The 15,624-nt window shown below is 42.3% G+C and overlaps 1 protein-coding gene across 5 annotated transcripts in view; it reads right to left on the reverse strand.

The window, feature by feature from the left end:
• The window catches only part of NELL1 (neural EGFL like 1), a 705,231-nt gene that overhangs the window by 581,676 nt on the left and 107,931 nt on the right, over window positions 1-15,624 (reverse strand). For all 5 annotated transcript variants that reach the window (XM_077322024.1, XM_077322027.1, XM_077322026.1 and 2 more), the window contains exon 4: window positions 9,682-9,852. In XM_077322024.1, coding sequence (XP_077178139.1) covers window positions 9,682-9,852 — 171 coding nt within the window. The remainder of the gene's footprint in view (window positions 1-9,681; window positions 9,853-15,624) is intronic.

Below are 15,624 nucleotides of genomic sequence, written 5' to 3' on the forward strand. Positions count from 1 at the left end.
ACATTATAGAACAACTAGAGGCAAAGCCCGTTGTATCCAGGAATACAACGGGCGCTAGAGCTTGGCAGTGGGAAGAGGAAGGGGAGGAGTTGTCTAGTCTGTAAGGGCATGGGGTTGAATGTGTGTGTTGTGTGGGAGGTTGTGTTGGCGTGGTGACAAATGAGGGCATGGGTGTGGAGATATGGGTGTCAAGAACCTGTGGTGTGGAATGTTCATTGAGTATGAGAGAGGACTGATCTTTGGGAATTGCGGCATAGTGGTTACAGATAAGCTTTCCAGAGCCATGTCCTCAGATATGTGAAGGGGAAATCAGACTGGAAACTCTTCTTAGGGGGAAATTACGTGGCAACCAATTCCTCCAGTTCTGCATTCAACATCATTTCCCTTCTTGTCCCCCTGCCCTAATACATATGGGGTAGTCACAGTACACAAGTGTCTACCCTGCTTCTTCTGTGTCCAATTTTTTTTACTGTTGATAAAATGTTACGTGGCCAAATGCTTCTTTCACGGCTGCTCCTTAGAGGAAGAAGAACAGATTTTTGTACCCTGCTGTTTACTACCCAAAGGAGTCTCAAAGTGGTTTACAAAGACCTTTTCCCTTTGTCTCCCCACAACAGACAACCTGTGAGGGATGTGGGGCTGTGAGAGGTCTGAGAGAACTGGGAATCGGCTGCAGTGACCCAGCAGGCTTCAGGTGCCTCAAAGCAGTTTCCAATCACCTTCCCTTCCTCTCCCCATAGCAGACTCTCCGTGAGGGTGGTGGGGTAGACAGCCTCACTTGGAAGATGGCAACCCTAAGTAGAGATCCCTCTGTGCACAGCAGTCTTGACCTTAGTCAGGTTTATGGACACCTAGGTCATGTGATTCAGATTCAGAAGATGAATCTACACCAATCTGGCAACCTTACCTCCTCTCTGCAATGTTTTCTTGACCTAAAATACATCAGGGGTGCTAGGTAGCTGTGGGGGCATTACACTTTTGAGGCCACACTTTCAGACTTCAAGGAATATGTTCAGACCAAGAACAGCCAACCTCCAGGTGGGGCCTGGAATTGCTGCTCATCTCCAGACTATACAGACCAGCTCTGCAGGCAAAATGGCTACTTTGGAGGGGTGACTGTGTAGCATTGTATTCCCCTGAGGTTTAGGGAAGCCAGCCTCCAGGTGGGGTTCGAGAATCCCCTGGAAGTACAGGTCATCTCTAGGCAGTGAGGCTGAAGGGAAGGCTCTCCCCCCTCTCATGCACCCATTCAAAAAAATGCACATGGCCCCAGAATCCACTTGGTTGCTTGGCTGGTGATGTCTGCCCTTCTGAAGCCTGAGACCTACGGCTGGCAACTACAGTCCCTGTTGTTGTCTGCAAGGTCAAGTCGTTGGATCACCTAGTTTTCCCCAAAGTCTCACTGTCTACTTTCCTGTAAAGCTTGAAATTCCGGGCCACTTATGTCTTTGAGTTCATAGGAGTTTTTATTTACCAGGCCAAGCTTGAAAAAAGTCACTTTAGTTCCCATGTCTCTCCAGCCATTTACTTGTTCACTCTTTACAGTTTCAGGCTGTAAATATTCTTTATTTAGATCTTCCTGAACTTACCAGACTCACAGGATTGATATTGGTCTGTCTCTCAGTCTGTATGTCCATCTGTCTGTCTCTCTGCACCCCAAAATACAAACAGTTGCTGGTAAGGGCTGGCCAAAGCCCATAGCCTAGGAGGGATACACCCACAACCACTCCACCCCAACCACAGTCTGTGAGCCTCTACCATCCTCACTACAGTGCTGTTTATCTCTAGATTATAATAGTCAGCTCTGCAGGCAAAAATGGCTACTTTGGAGGCCGGACTCTGAGGCATTGTACGATTTTAAGGCCCTCCTCCAAACCTCCAGGAATATCTCCAACTCAGGGGTAGCCAACCTCCAGGTGTGACCTGGAGAGCTCCTGGACTTACAGGTCATCTGCAGAGTATAAAGATCAACTGCCCAGGCAGAAAGGACTCCTATGGAGTTGAATCACTTGAGGCCTACTGCACAGGGTTGTTGTGCAGATGAAACACAAGGCAAAAGCTTCCAGTTTCACCTGCACAACAACCCTGTGTGGTAGGTCTCAAATCTGTAGAGAGTTGCTTGGCTGTTTCTTCCCTCCAGCAGCAAGGCCTGTCACGGCAGTATTTTAAGTGAGAAGGGAGTTTTCTTTGGCTTCCCTGTCAGCCAACTGTTTAGCAGGAGGGGGAAGCTCCCCCCTCAAAAGGAATGCCCATCCCCATGCCCTCAGACTCCCCTGCATTGCTCTTGGAAATACCTCCCTCCCCTCAGTCAGGGCCTGTCAGAGTCTCCTTCGCAGCAGGCCTGAAGGGAGGGGGAGGGAGTGCACTCTGCAGCCTCCTGCCAGCTCTGTCAGTGTTCTGAGGCAATTTGCAGGTCGACTTGACAGTTAGGACAGGCTTGGGGCAAAAAGGGCTGGCACAGCCTGTCCAAGCCTCTGTTCTCATTCCCCTTGGCAGCCCTACTGACCTCCTCTCCTTTTGGTGGTCAGGAGCAGACTGGCAGCCATGTCTCCAGATTGCCCCTGGTTGGGCTGGGTGGGTGGGTCGGGAGGTGCTTTGCTCTGTATGGAACTCTGGTCTGTCCTGGTGAGGACCCAATCGGATTGGCCCCTTGGCCCCTGGCTGAGCATGCCTCCAGATTGGCCTCTTGGCCCCAGACTGACAAGCAGAGGGGCCAATCGGAAGGTGCTTCGCCTTGTCAGTCAGGGCCCAAGGGGCCATCACGGACTGAGCCCACCCACACACCCATTAGCCTTTTATTTATACTGCGGAACACAGTTTACAGATATGATATGGCTATGAATCTAACGTGTTAATACTTCTCCTGCTTCAAACCAATGTGAATTACTTACCAGAGGATGGCTTGTATGTGAACTAGTCTCCACTTTATGGGTTAAGCTGTAAAACCAAGATCTGGCTCACAATCTTGGCTTGTCTTGGTAAACCCTGGCTTTAGAACCATCACTCTTTCACTTTCCTGCCTACAAGAAACTCAGGGACTATTCTAACCTGCAGTGAGGCACTTAGCAAAGCCACCGCATCACTAATTCACTTGCTAATGGCTACTGTCAAAAGGATGGTGGGAAAGTGACACTCAGGACTCTTGGGCCACCCTAGGAGAAACAACTGGCCACTGAGCCATACTTCCTGTATTTGGAGGTAAGCCACTAAAGTTGCAAGACTGTCATATTGAACCTTTCCTCATCAAAATCAAATGAAAATAAACTCATGCTGTTGATTGCAGTGCAACCCCAAAATAGCTGACTCATCAATGCTCCCTTTCATATTCTGTTCCTTCCAAAACATACAAGATCCTTGCAGCAGACATATGAGTCAGACCACAAGTCCATCTAGTCCAGCACCCTATTTCACTCAACAGTCATCCAGATCCCCTGGGAAGTCAACAAACATTGGCAGGTTTACTGCCTCTGTATATTGACCATGAGTCTGTCTAATCCACTTTCAAAGCTGTGTTGATGGCTGCCACTATGCACAAAAGCAGTGAATTTCAAAGTTCAATTAGTCATTGAGTGATTTTGTTCATCCTGAATCTATAACTCAGCAATTTAATTGGGTGCTGCTCTAGTACTATGGAAGAGGCAGAATCCACTTTCTCGAAGTATAATTTTATAAACTGAAAAGACAAAGAATATGATCCCTTCATCAACTTTTTTGTGCTACAGTGATCAGAACTATATGCAGTATTCCAAGAGGATGCCCAGTAGATCTGTTCTTGGGTATTAATGGCCATTTCCACGTGAAGAAAATGTTCCTGGACAGCCTTGGCATGTTGGCAGCATATATATTCCCCTGCAGATGACGGTGCCAACATATCAAGGCTGTCCAGCAGCCGGGGTCACGATTTGGCCATTTTTAACTCATGATTTCGGGAATCCAGAAAACTGACTTTACCACCCTAAATCGTGTGAACCACCGGTGAGCTACCAGTAAGCAACCAGGGATAAGACCATATGGAGGGTGAAATGCTGATAGCAGCTTTGTCCCACCCTTGCTCCTGCCCTCCCCTCTCCATTTCCTGCTTTGAGTAATCTTTTTTTTTTTAATGTGACAGTCCATGTTGCAGTGGGACCATAAACCTAAATGATCCACGGTCAAATAAAATCTTCTTTAAAGTGTACACAGTCTTCTTGGGATCAGGCAGGCAAAACTCAGCCCCGTTTTTGTTTTCTGTAGGTGGGAAATGAGCTGGGAAAGTGGGGGGGGAGGGGTGATCAAGCAGCTTTCTCCTGATCACTCAGCTATGTGTGTGCTTTGAGCCAGTTTGGTGTATTGGTTAGGAGTGCGGATTTCTAATCTGGCATGCCGGGTTCGATTCTGCGCTCCCCCACATGCAACCAGCTGGGTGACCTTGGGCTTGCCATGGCACTGATAAAGCTGTTCTGACTGAGTAGTGATATCACCGCTCTCTTAGCCTCACCCACCTCAAAGGGGGAGAGGAATGGGAAGGCAACTGTAAGCCGCTTTGAGCCTCCTTCAGGTAGGGAAAAGCGGCATATAAGAACCAACTCTTCTTCTTCTTCTTCTTCTTCTTCTTCTTCTTCTTCTTCTTCTTCTTCTTTAAGCTTACCATTAGCACAAATGTATTTTTGGATTTCAGTTACCTGTCCGGTCTTCTCACAACTCAGTGTTGATTTTATTAAAGATGTATCTGTGTAATTACATTACCATATAGAAAAATAGAAGTGCCTTTTTAAAAATAATAATAATTTCAGGGCTGGGGAGGGGAAAGAAAGTTTCAGTCCATGAGAGAACTGCTGTGCTGTGATTGGTGGCTTGCTGTGATTTACAAACCAAGGAGCGGAGGGAGAAGTTCAGCTTGTTTTCCCTTTCAGCCTTGTCAGGAGTTAAAAAGTCTCCATGGGGCAAAGAGAAAACGTGGGAGGGGTCTCCCTGTGAGGAGGACAGTAAATTCAATATTTACCATCCCGCATTTGCCAGCAGGAAGCCACTTGCGTTCTACCCCTCCATGTGGAAATGACTATAATATTGGCCATTCCCCCACCCCCAATTCTTAATAACTCCCAGCATGGAGTCTGCCTTTTTCACTGCAGCTGGATACAGAATTAACATTTTCATAAAGCTATCTATTGCAACTCAAAGATCTCTTTCCCTCTCTAATTCTGCCAGTTCACAACCCATCAATTTATATTGTATAGATCAACATACTATAAAATATTCTGCCTATGATTATTGTATCCAGTTTAAACAGCTTTTATTGAACAGTGCTGTGATATATCACAATCATCCTCTGTTTCCTGCCCCTCAATGCCATTTTATTACCATCTTTTAGTTTTATTCATTCTTTAAAGACCAACTGCTTGAGGGTTCAATACCATTTTGAGAACTGAAAGAAAGCTTTTGTATTTTAAGAGTTCATCCTGCATGACCAGATTAAGTAAATAGGAATGAAAGAAGTTTGCCTCCTGTGAATTCCAGAAGAAATCACCATTTCTGTTTCAGACTGAGATAGGATATGAGAATATGGCTCAGCAATGTGTGGCTTGTACCACATTGATCCCATCATCCAGTGCCATTCATCTAATGAGCAAGCCAGAACTTTCATGTGGTCCACAGGCAAGACACATTTTTCTATCAGCATACATTAATATAGTAAAAAGATATTGCAATACTAAAAGTCTAAGAGGTAAATGAATCGTAATGCTGGTCCCACAGGAAACACGACAGTTATTTAGCATAATTTTATTGAGATTTCTTATTAGAGAAAATGCCAAATTTTGAATTTTGAAGACGTTTATAGCATTAAAATGCAGAAAACCTTTGTATTATGCAAAACAAAGGCATTGCAGTATTCCACTGGACACAGGCTTGTCAAAGACAAAAGACGACTAAGCCATCATTCAGCATTAGGAAAGAAGCTGTTCACTTAATTATAGTCAAGACTCTAAGGAGGGCAAGATTGAGTTCATTATCTTGGTATGTGCGCACGCTTCACATAGAGCATTGCAAGACATTGTTTACAAGATGTCAGGGTATGAATGAATCTGCCATGCAGGCATTCACTGCTGAATGCAGACACACAAAGATAAGAGAGGAATTAAACTCGAAGGGTGGAGGGACCAGTAGTCCAAAAGCTATGCCAAAGACTGGAAAGGTGCCAGAGGGCAAGTGCCTTTGTACAAAAATTTATATTTTCATCCATAGAGCAATCCAGTGCTATTAAGTTGCCTTCTTCAATAGGCGCAGCAGTGCCAAGTGCATGTTTGTTGAGGGGAAAAAAAACAAATGTGATGACTGGGATATCAACTTGGGTATTCTTTAGAAAGCTTTCCTATCTATCTACCAGCCATATTTCTTGGAGTTCCTGTTCTGAGAATATTTCCAGAAAGTCACACAAAGTTCAAAATCTAGTGAGGGTGTGTTGTTCATGTCAGGATCTTCAGAGGAAACCAACCTGATCATAAAGCTGAAGCCTGAATTGAACAAGGCAAAATGCTCTACTGTGTTAACCATGAAAAGGCAGATGGCCTAATTCTGACTATTTAAACTAGACCTGGTCAATCCAGGGTCTCCATACTGTCTGTGAGCAAAGGCTCTTTTCCCAGCCCAAGAGGGCTCTGAGGTGTGAGGACTTCACAGTTGAATCATTAAGCTAGGTCCCAACTTCTAATTCTGAAGTTCTAACTCTGAAGTTCTTTATTTAAACCACCAATAAAGACAATGGATTAAGGCATTAGGAGGAATATAGATACAAGACATTCTGAACAGTGTTCATCAGTCCTTGTGATGACCAAATCACCATTTGGTAAGTTTATCTGTTTCAACTTTCTGATCGGTACATATGTTTTAGAGAATATTTCAATTCACGCAAGCCTTTTCCATAAGGCATACCATGCCACCCTAGAAACACAGTTATTGTTGTGATAGTATGACAGTGATATACAAAAAGTTTAAACTTCATCCTCATTGAACAGAAAAGTTTCTTGCTAAGTACAAATCATTAAGTATTGCTCTATTGGAAAAATGTGTTGCTACTGTAATTTTTTAAAAATGTGCTAAAACTACAGTACAATGTATCTAGTAGCTATGACTAAGAGGAAGAAGAAAAAGAAATAGCCTAGATACCACTAAACTGGGGTTTAAGCTTACAAATAAATGTAAATTCTATCGCTAGAAGTGGTCATGAAATAATTCTCTTTCAACTCTTTTGTTTTGGTAGCATGGATAATTTTGATACAATACTCAGGTTTAAATCTTACAATGTAGGCTGTGTTGGAAATATATAAAATTTAATATGCATGAATGATGAAAGATGACTGAAAAATCCTGCAGGGGCAGTAAAGGGGACAGCTAATTAGTATAGGAAGGTTAGGGACATCCCCCTATTTCAGATTGTTCCCTTCTTGTCTGATTGTCTGAGGTTTTCCTATTTCTTCTGCAAAGAACAGTTACTAATTTCTCCCTCTGCCCCAGCTAGTATACATAGCCAGGCTTCTATCTCTTCTCTTTCCTGTAAAGTATGTTCTTTCCTTCAGTAAATCTATTTTATTCTTAACTAGTGTGCATTCAGCTTTTCTGCACATTTAGAGTCTACCAAATGGTTGTTATTTTGAAAGGATGATAGAAGGCTTGATCAAACTCAAAGCTGCATTCCTTATTCAGTCAACAGGAGATAAAGCTAACCTGTGTGCCTATGTTTAGTATTCCCACGCTGAAGTCTTTGAAGGTTACCTCAATGGCACCTCAAATAATGGCTTGGGCCCTGAAAGCATTGTGGTACATCTGACTGGCAAAAAGCTTATGCTTAAGTGCACAACAGGAAAAAATGCTGTAGGAATTTGCAAAGCTCTCTCTGTGTATGTAGCACATTTTGCAAAATGTTTAAAATCTCCTTTAGGCCCTTTACCTTCCTTCCCCTTAATTATGAGCTGAATGAATATTATAGCATGTTTAATAATAATATTTAGCATTTATATATTGCATCAAAATGTTCAAAGCATTTCAAATACATTAGTGTGTATTCATTGCAACACTATATTTGTACTAAGGCAGCTTACCAAATACCATTCAGCAAGGACATGGGAAATTCTACGTTCACACCATGGAGGGAGTGCATTTGTACATGTTTTGCATAAACCAATACCTTTCCTTCTACTTTGTGCTACATCAGAAATTCCTCCATATGCAAAATTTTCCCTAACAGAATCATTTATATTATGCTTGAAGAGAATAAAGTTATATGCAAAATTGACTTTCATGGCAGGGAATAGTTCTGGTAAAACAATCTTGTATTGCAAAAAAGTGCATGGTTTTACACAAGGAGAAACAGTAATTGTATTAAATTCATATATTATCTATTCAGAATACATTATTTTATCAATATCAATGAACAGCTGAATTCCAAACATCTTGTACATTCTAATATTGGCTTGGATGTGCCAAGAACCTGAGGTACTTTGAGATGCAGAGGTGGGGAGATGCACAAAATTATGCTCGGTGGGTAGGAATCTTAACAGCCACTGTAATTTTTACTCATGATTTTTATAAGCTTCAACTGTATCCAAAATAAATTTCCCTTACCATTCTGATATGCCTGTTATAGACTGCATTCCAATGCTTTCCAAATTCCAAGCAAGCATTCAACATTTCTATGCCGGCCACCATTTTCAAAAAAGCTCATCACTACCACATTAACATGAAACCTACCCCTGTTATGCACAAAACCAATAGCAATATCTGAAAAATATTTCAATGCTGTAAAATACCACTGCATGCTGAACTTGAACAGCATTCTTTGATGCACATACAGGAAAACCTTGGAGAACTATACATTATTCTAGTTAAACTAACATTATTATTATGATTTTAGATATTAGATATTTTTAGTTTGTGCCTTTTAAAATTTACTAAAATTAATATGTGACCTTAATATATTAAAATTGTACTACTGAGTGAAGAAAATATATACAATTTTTTAAAAAACTGACAGAAAGGTAATCTTCTATCTATAATAATTTTATATGACAATAAAATTATATTACAGGACAGCACTATTGCTATGAATCTAGAACTGCCTGTGTGTTTGCTTCTGTGTTCCCATAACATCTGTTCTACAGTACCTGTGTCAATAAAGTAATTGTTGTAAGAGCATCATGAATCCCAATGCTTTTGCCTTCAAAGGAAACTGAACCTGCAGCAGTTACCGCAAAAGCAGCTGTTTCAGAGAAGAAACATAAAGCATTTCGCTACTGAAAATCAGCTGTATATATTTTAAGCAATTAAGAAACATCTACTTTGAAAAGTTTGCTTTGAAAAGTTTTTTTAAAGCATGGCACTTGATTACATGAAAAGAAATTAGCAACTACAATTACACCTTCAGATTCTGAAAGGGAAGAAATAGACAGCACAATACATCCCATATGCAATCAAGAAAAACACAACTTCAGTTCAAGCCATGGAACGTGGTGATAATTTTAACACTATTTGCCCAAATCAGTAATCAGCCTTTTGTTTATAATCAAAGCATAGCATTTTGCTTAAATATTTTCTCTCTTTCTCATTTACGCCTTCTTGAGAACTTTAGAGCAGAACTTGTGCAGATTCCATCAAATGATATTGTGGGAAGCTATTTGAGGAAAACAGACAAACAAGTAATCACCTTACCTGCTGCAGTCCACATGAAGCAGAAGGTGGGATGCGCTGAGGGACAAAGCAATCTTGTGCCACTGTCCATCTGCTAGCCGATACGGAAACACCTCTGTCCTTGACTGTCCGTTAAATGTGTAGTGATACCTTATTTCATCTCTTAGGCCACTGCTTTCCAGTTCAAAGTAACTGCATTTAAAGTAAAAAAGAAGTTTAATTTTCTGAACTGCACATTATTTCTTTGGGTGTTCTAAAACTTTACAAAAGTTGCTGTAGTTCAAGATTACTTGAAGTTTTTTTTTAAAAAATGATAAGAATTTAATCCAGTTACCAAAAACATTGCCTACAAAGAGAACAGCAGCCAAACTAAGACTCCTCAGTTTATTTCACTGTCTCTCCAAAGCCAAGCAGCATTTATTCTCTTCCAAAGCAAGCTTCCTTAAGGTTCTGATTAGAAATCATTTACACAGTACTTGTGGGCATAAAAAGTTATTTTTATTAACAATAAAACCCTGGAGGGAGGCTGGAAAAATACTTCCAGTTTTTGCTTTTCAGTATCTAATATTTAATGGCACCTAAAGGACCAACAAGAAAATTCAAAAGGCTTAGAAACCAAGATCAAATGTTTAAGGATATGTGAAATCATATATCTAAATTTTCCTATTACTGGGAACTAATAATTTGCTCACTCAAGGCAGCACTAGAAATCTCAGACAATTTTTCACTCTGGAGCCGATAATTTTGTGGAAATAATCCTTTGTGTGCTATAAATTTGGCTGATCTCTTTGAAAGTAGTTTTTGATCATTATTCTTACACTTTGTGTGACTTTGATCTGTTGCCTCTACCAGAAATCTCAGTATTTAGTGTTCAGTTATATGCTCAGTTATAATTCCCCCCCCCACTGAAAATGCCATGAAATGTAAACTTCTGACTTGGTCATACAATAAACTACTGACTCATTTTGCGACAGAAACAGATTAGAAAAATGAGCTTGCATCGCAAATGAACATATACATATATCACAAGTAAACACCATAATACCAAACCTAACAAAGAATTTGAAGAAAAGGACAATATTAACCCAAAGTAACAACCAACAGTCTCTCACACAGCAGCCCTATCGGGCAGCAAAAAACCCAAACTCTACATAGATCAATAAAGTTAAAGTATATGCTCAGAAATATCTTGCTTTTTCCTTTGTAACATGACATACATATCAATGGGCAAAACCCCCTAAGTTATTAATAAACTAGAATTAAAGCCCATTGTAGCTGATACAGCGGGTGCTAGCAGGGGGGAGGGGGGAAATAGCAAAGAGAGTAATGTATTAAAAGGTCGTGGCATTAGGAAGGTTGAGAATCACTGCTCTAGATTATAATTATAATGATTAGCTCTGAATGCAAAAATGGCTACTTTGAAGGCTGGACTCTGAAGTCCCATTTTGAAGTCCCACCTCCAAACCTCCAGGAATATTTCCAACCCAGGGGTAGCCAACCTCCAGATGGGTCTGGTGAGCTCCTGGAATTACACCTCATCTGCAGATTATAAAGATCAGCTCCCCAGGCAGAAAGGGCTGCACAGGTCCAACAACCTCCCTCACTTTGATTCAGACCACTGACAGATCTGGCAGGTGCCTGATGAATGCACTCCCTTCCCCCTTCCTTCAGGCCTGCTAGGAAGGAGCCTCTGGTAGCCTCTGACTGAGGGGAGGGAGGTGTTTCCAAGAGCAATGCAGAGGAGTCTTTGGGGGAGCTTGTGCTTTCCTTTGTGGGGGGGGCTGACAGAAAAGCCCCTTCTCACTTAAAATACTGCTATGGCCGGGCTCACTGCTGGAGGAAAAAAACAGCTAAGCCCATCTGTGCGACTTTCTGCAGATTTGAGGCCTACTGCACAAGGTTGTTGTACAGATGAAACAGGAGGCAAAAGAACCTCTGCAACAGCATCCAGTTTCATCCACACAACAACCCTGTGTGGTAGGCCTCAGATCTACAGAGAGTTGCTTGGATGCATCTTTCATCCAGCAGTGAGGCCGCCCTGAGCAGTGTTTTAAGTGAGAAGGGGCTTTTCTGTCAGCCAACTATTTGGCAGAAGGGGAAAGCTTTCCCCCCAAAAGGAAAGCACAAGTTCCCCCACAGACTCCTCTGCGCGGCTCTTAGAAATGCCTCCCTCACCTCAGTCAGGGGCTGTTAGCAGCTCCCTTAACGGCAGGCCTGAAGGAGGGAGGGAGCGCACTCAACAGTCACTTGCCAGCTTTGTCAGCAGTCTGAGGCAAAGTGAAATGAGTTGTTGGATGTGACAGTTAGGGGTGGAAGACACAGCCTGATTGGGTGGGAGATGCAGCCTGATCGAGCTGGTTAGGCTGTTGGGGGTGGGTGCCAGTGGGGCTGGGCCAATCCAGACGTGCACAGGACCCAGACTGGACCCAGACAATCTCCGCCCCGGAGGGCTTTTCAAAAATGTATAAGAGAACAAAGTGTTAAAGATGGGGATATTAGCTTTAATAAAGTATATCCTAAATGCACACTACAAATGGTTTATGTCTGTGATTTATTTCAGTTTGGCTGTCACTCAGTGAAGAGCACTGTCAGTCTTGGGATGCAGCATTGCTGCCAGCACTTTGTCATCAAAAAAAAAACAGCAAGACAAGAACTGTCAACGATGCTTCTTTTAGGAAGTTAAATGTTTCATAATTGCCATCTCCTGTCAAGGCACAAAAAGAAATCACTTGTTGAGTTTCTTCTCTTTATCTTCTTCAGATAAGCTGCACCGAAGAGAAAATGATTCTAAATCCAGGTGGGGGAAAAGCACACAGAGCACACAGAAATGCTGCCATTGCAGTGAGCCATTTATTATTTTAGTCTGGGACTCCACTTTCAACCATCAAAAAGGGCCTACCTATGAAAGTTTTGTTCCTCATCATTCTTCCATCACCAGACTGGGAAATGGGAATAGGCAAAGGCAGCAAATTATTGCAACCGCCTTGGTACCTTCCTATCACAATTAAAATATAATGGTTTGCATTTAAATATAACTTTTGTATTAAGATTTCAGTCATCTTAAAGCATTCTGTAGGGAATCTAGAAGATAGATAAACAAAGCGAAGGATTCCATATATCATCCTGGTGATATATAGGATGGCATAACCCGGATCCTAGTGTCTGTGAGGAGTTTCTAGTCCCAAGACTAGAAGAGAGTCCAAAATAATGTGCTATGTCCAGACATGCCATTCTACGTAGAAGACTGATACCACTTATCTTTTACACAAGCAGAAACATAAGTCTGGCTCTTCATAGCACTGCATCAACTCTTGCACAAACTCTTGGGCTAGAATCTGTTTCCATTCTCTTTATTGTTCTTTGGACCCAATCCATAATTCTATGTAACTTAATGAACTTTTATGCATGGCAGTGGCTGCACCAGGCTGCTGCTGGTTCCTTGCGGTGGGATAGCATGCACCATCGCTTTCTGAGAACGCATGAGGGAAGGAATCCACCAGCGCACATGGACTGCCCTGACATTGGGCATGCACATACAAAACACTGGGGCTGGAAGAGCCCATCACACCATACAGCAGTGGCGGGGGGGAGTGTGGGGTATGAGGAACCCACCGCAAAATGGCAGGAGAGTGGCATGCAGGGCTGATTCCGTACCGGCAGCACCACTCCAGGTGTGGCGTGGTGCTGCAGAACTGTGTGCTCCTAACCTTTTGTGTCCTCACAAGGCACTCAGTTCAGCAGGGTACCTCATCCACCATGAAATGTGTCCCAGAGGACACAATCATTGTGGATAGGTTCTACTACACGCAAAGGGGTTGTAAGTATTTGTTATTTTGCAGGAAGGTGGAATTGTGTGAGAACGTGATCCCACCTTCCTGCAAAATAAAAGAAAGCCCCAGTCTATCTCATGGTGACACAAAGCAGACTGGGGCATGTTTTGCCTCCTCCCAACCTCCATAGGGTGGGTAGGAGCCAGGCCTGGAAGAATACACGTTCCCTTAACATGGGGCTACTGAAGGACCGATTTGCACCAGGCCCATGAGGATGCTGGCCTAGCGGCACAATGAGCTCCCTCCCAGCCTTTTCTGCCCATGTAGAATCAGCCCAGGTTTTTTATCTTCTAATCTGATTTAAATAAAATCATATTATCTATAATTAGGGTTCCCCCTCCACACAGACAGGGTCCAGATCCAGGATGGGAAATTCTGGGAGGATGTATCCTGGAAGGACAGGAACCGCAGTGGATTGTTGTTGTTCTTGTTATACATCATAATTAAATAGAGAATACAAAAATATAATTTATACTAAAATTAACTGCATTAAAATTTCAACATTATACTAATTATTAAAAATTTTAATGATAAATAACAGTTGTCCGGTCCTTAACAGCAGCTCATTCTATATGATCCCATTGGGCATTTCTGATTAGGAGGGTGCAATACATGTTATCAGATCAATGGCCCCAACCAAAAGCTTGGTGGAACAGATCCATTTTACGGGCCCCATGGAACTGTGCCAGTTCTGACAGAGCCCAGATTTTCTCCAGGAGCTCATTTCATCAAAGGGGACTGGGACAAAAAACCTCTTGGCCCTGGTTGAAGCCAGACATACTTCCTTGGGACCAGGGATCACTAGGTGGTTGGAACTGGCTGAGCATAATCTTCTTTGGGGTGCAGAGGCAGTAAGACAATCCCTCAGATATGATGGGCCCAGACTGCATGTGGCCTTAAATACCGTAGAGTCCACCTGCAAACATGGTTGTATCAATTTCCCTCAATTCTCCTACCCCTCTGCAGATCCCTAGGCTGTTTATGAGGTTCTATTCTCTCTTTTTCTGACTGATTAGGGCGGGCCATGTCAACACTATCAGGATTTGGAAAAGGCCTGAAGTAAGGTACTAGTCCTCTGTACTGATTAGTACCATCATTAAAGGTCTTAAAATATCAGTCAGATTTTGATTAGATTGCTCCTTGGTCTCTCATGTCTGGAGTTGCCAGGTCCACTGGTCCAGGTAGGGGTTCTCCACTTTCTGGAAGTGCCTGCCCCCCTAACAAACCTGAAACCAAAAAAATGCTGCACTTTAACATGAAATGCTGGTGTCACCTGGAAGGACATGGGGGGGGGGGGGTTAATGCTCTGGTTTGGGGGCAAAACTCTATAGTTAGAAGCAAATTTTATCTTAGAGTTGCTAAAAAGCTAGAGTGTCACCCCCCAATGTCTCTGACACTCTCAGAAACAAAAACCCCTCATTCCCTACCAGCAGAGCCAATGGACCTGGCAATCCTACTCATGTTTCAATTGACATGAAATTACAAAGACTGGTAAGAAAGTCTCCAAATTAGTAATACACAAAAGGAAGGGGGGAACCCTTAATTTCTTCTTCTTATAGCTAGTTAAGACAAAAATGAAAGAAAAACATAAAACAAGCAGTCTCAGATTTTTTACAGGGACCGTGGGGGGGGGGGAGAGATAGATCTTGGACTACTCAACATGTTCAGAAAAGGAATTTCCTAAAGCTGCATACTGTCAATAAGACAAAATATAGTTGTGTGTCTAGAGTCTTAAGGAATCAGTCCATCATAAACCAAGACTTTTATCACTGCAACAGCATTTAAGACATAAATGGGAAGAGTTAAAAAGCCTTATTAAATGTTATTGCAGTGACCTTTAACACCCTCCCAGTCATCTAACCAAAGAAAAAGAATGCAGACATTGTGCTGATTGGCACCATTTGATAGCACTGGTGGCTCATGTCATTCTGTTTAAAGAAGCTGAATAAGAACACGAAAATGGAATGTTCTAACAGCTCATATTAACAAACATCAGGTGAGTTCAGGAGTAAGCAATAATCCTTACAATAATGGCCTTATAGCAATAATAAATTTCAACTACAATAATAATAATGCTCCCGGGTACGTAGCATTGTTTCCTGAGTTAATGTATCATGTCTAAGCCACTAAGGAC

This window comes from Paroedura picta, chromosome 2, assembly GCF_049243985.1.
Source record: "Paroedura picta isolate Pp20150507F chromosome 2, Ppicta_v3.0, whole genome shotgun sequence".
Lineage (NCBI taxonomy): Eukaryota > Metazoa > Chordata > Lepidosauria > Squamata > Gekkonidae > Paroedura > Paroedura picta.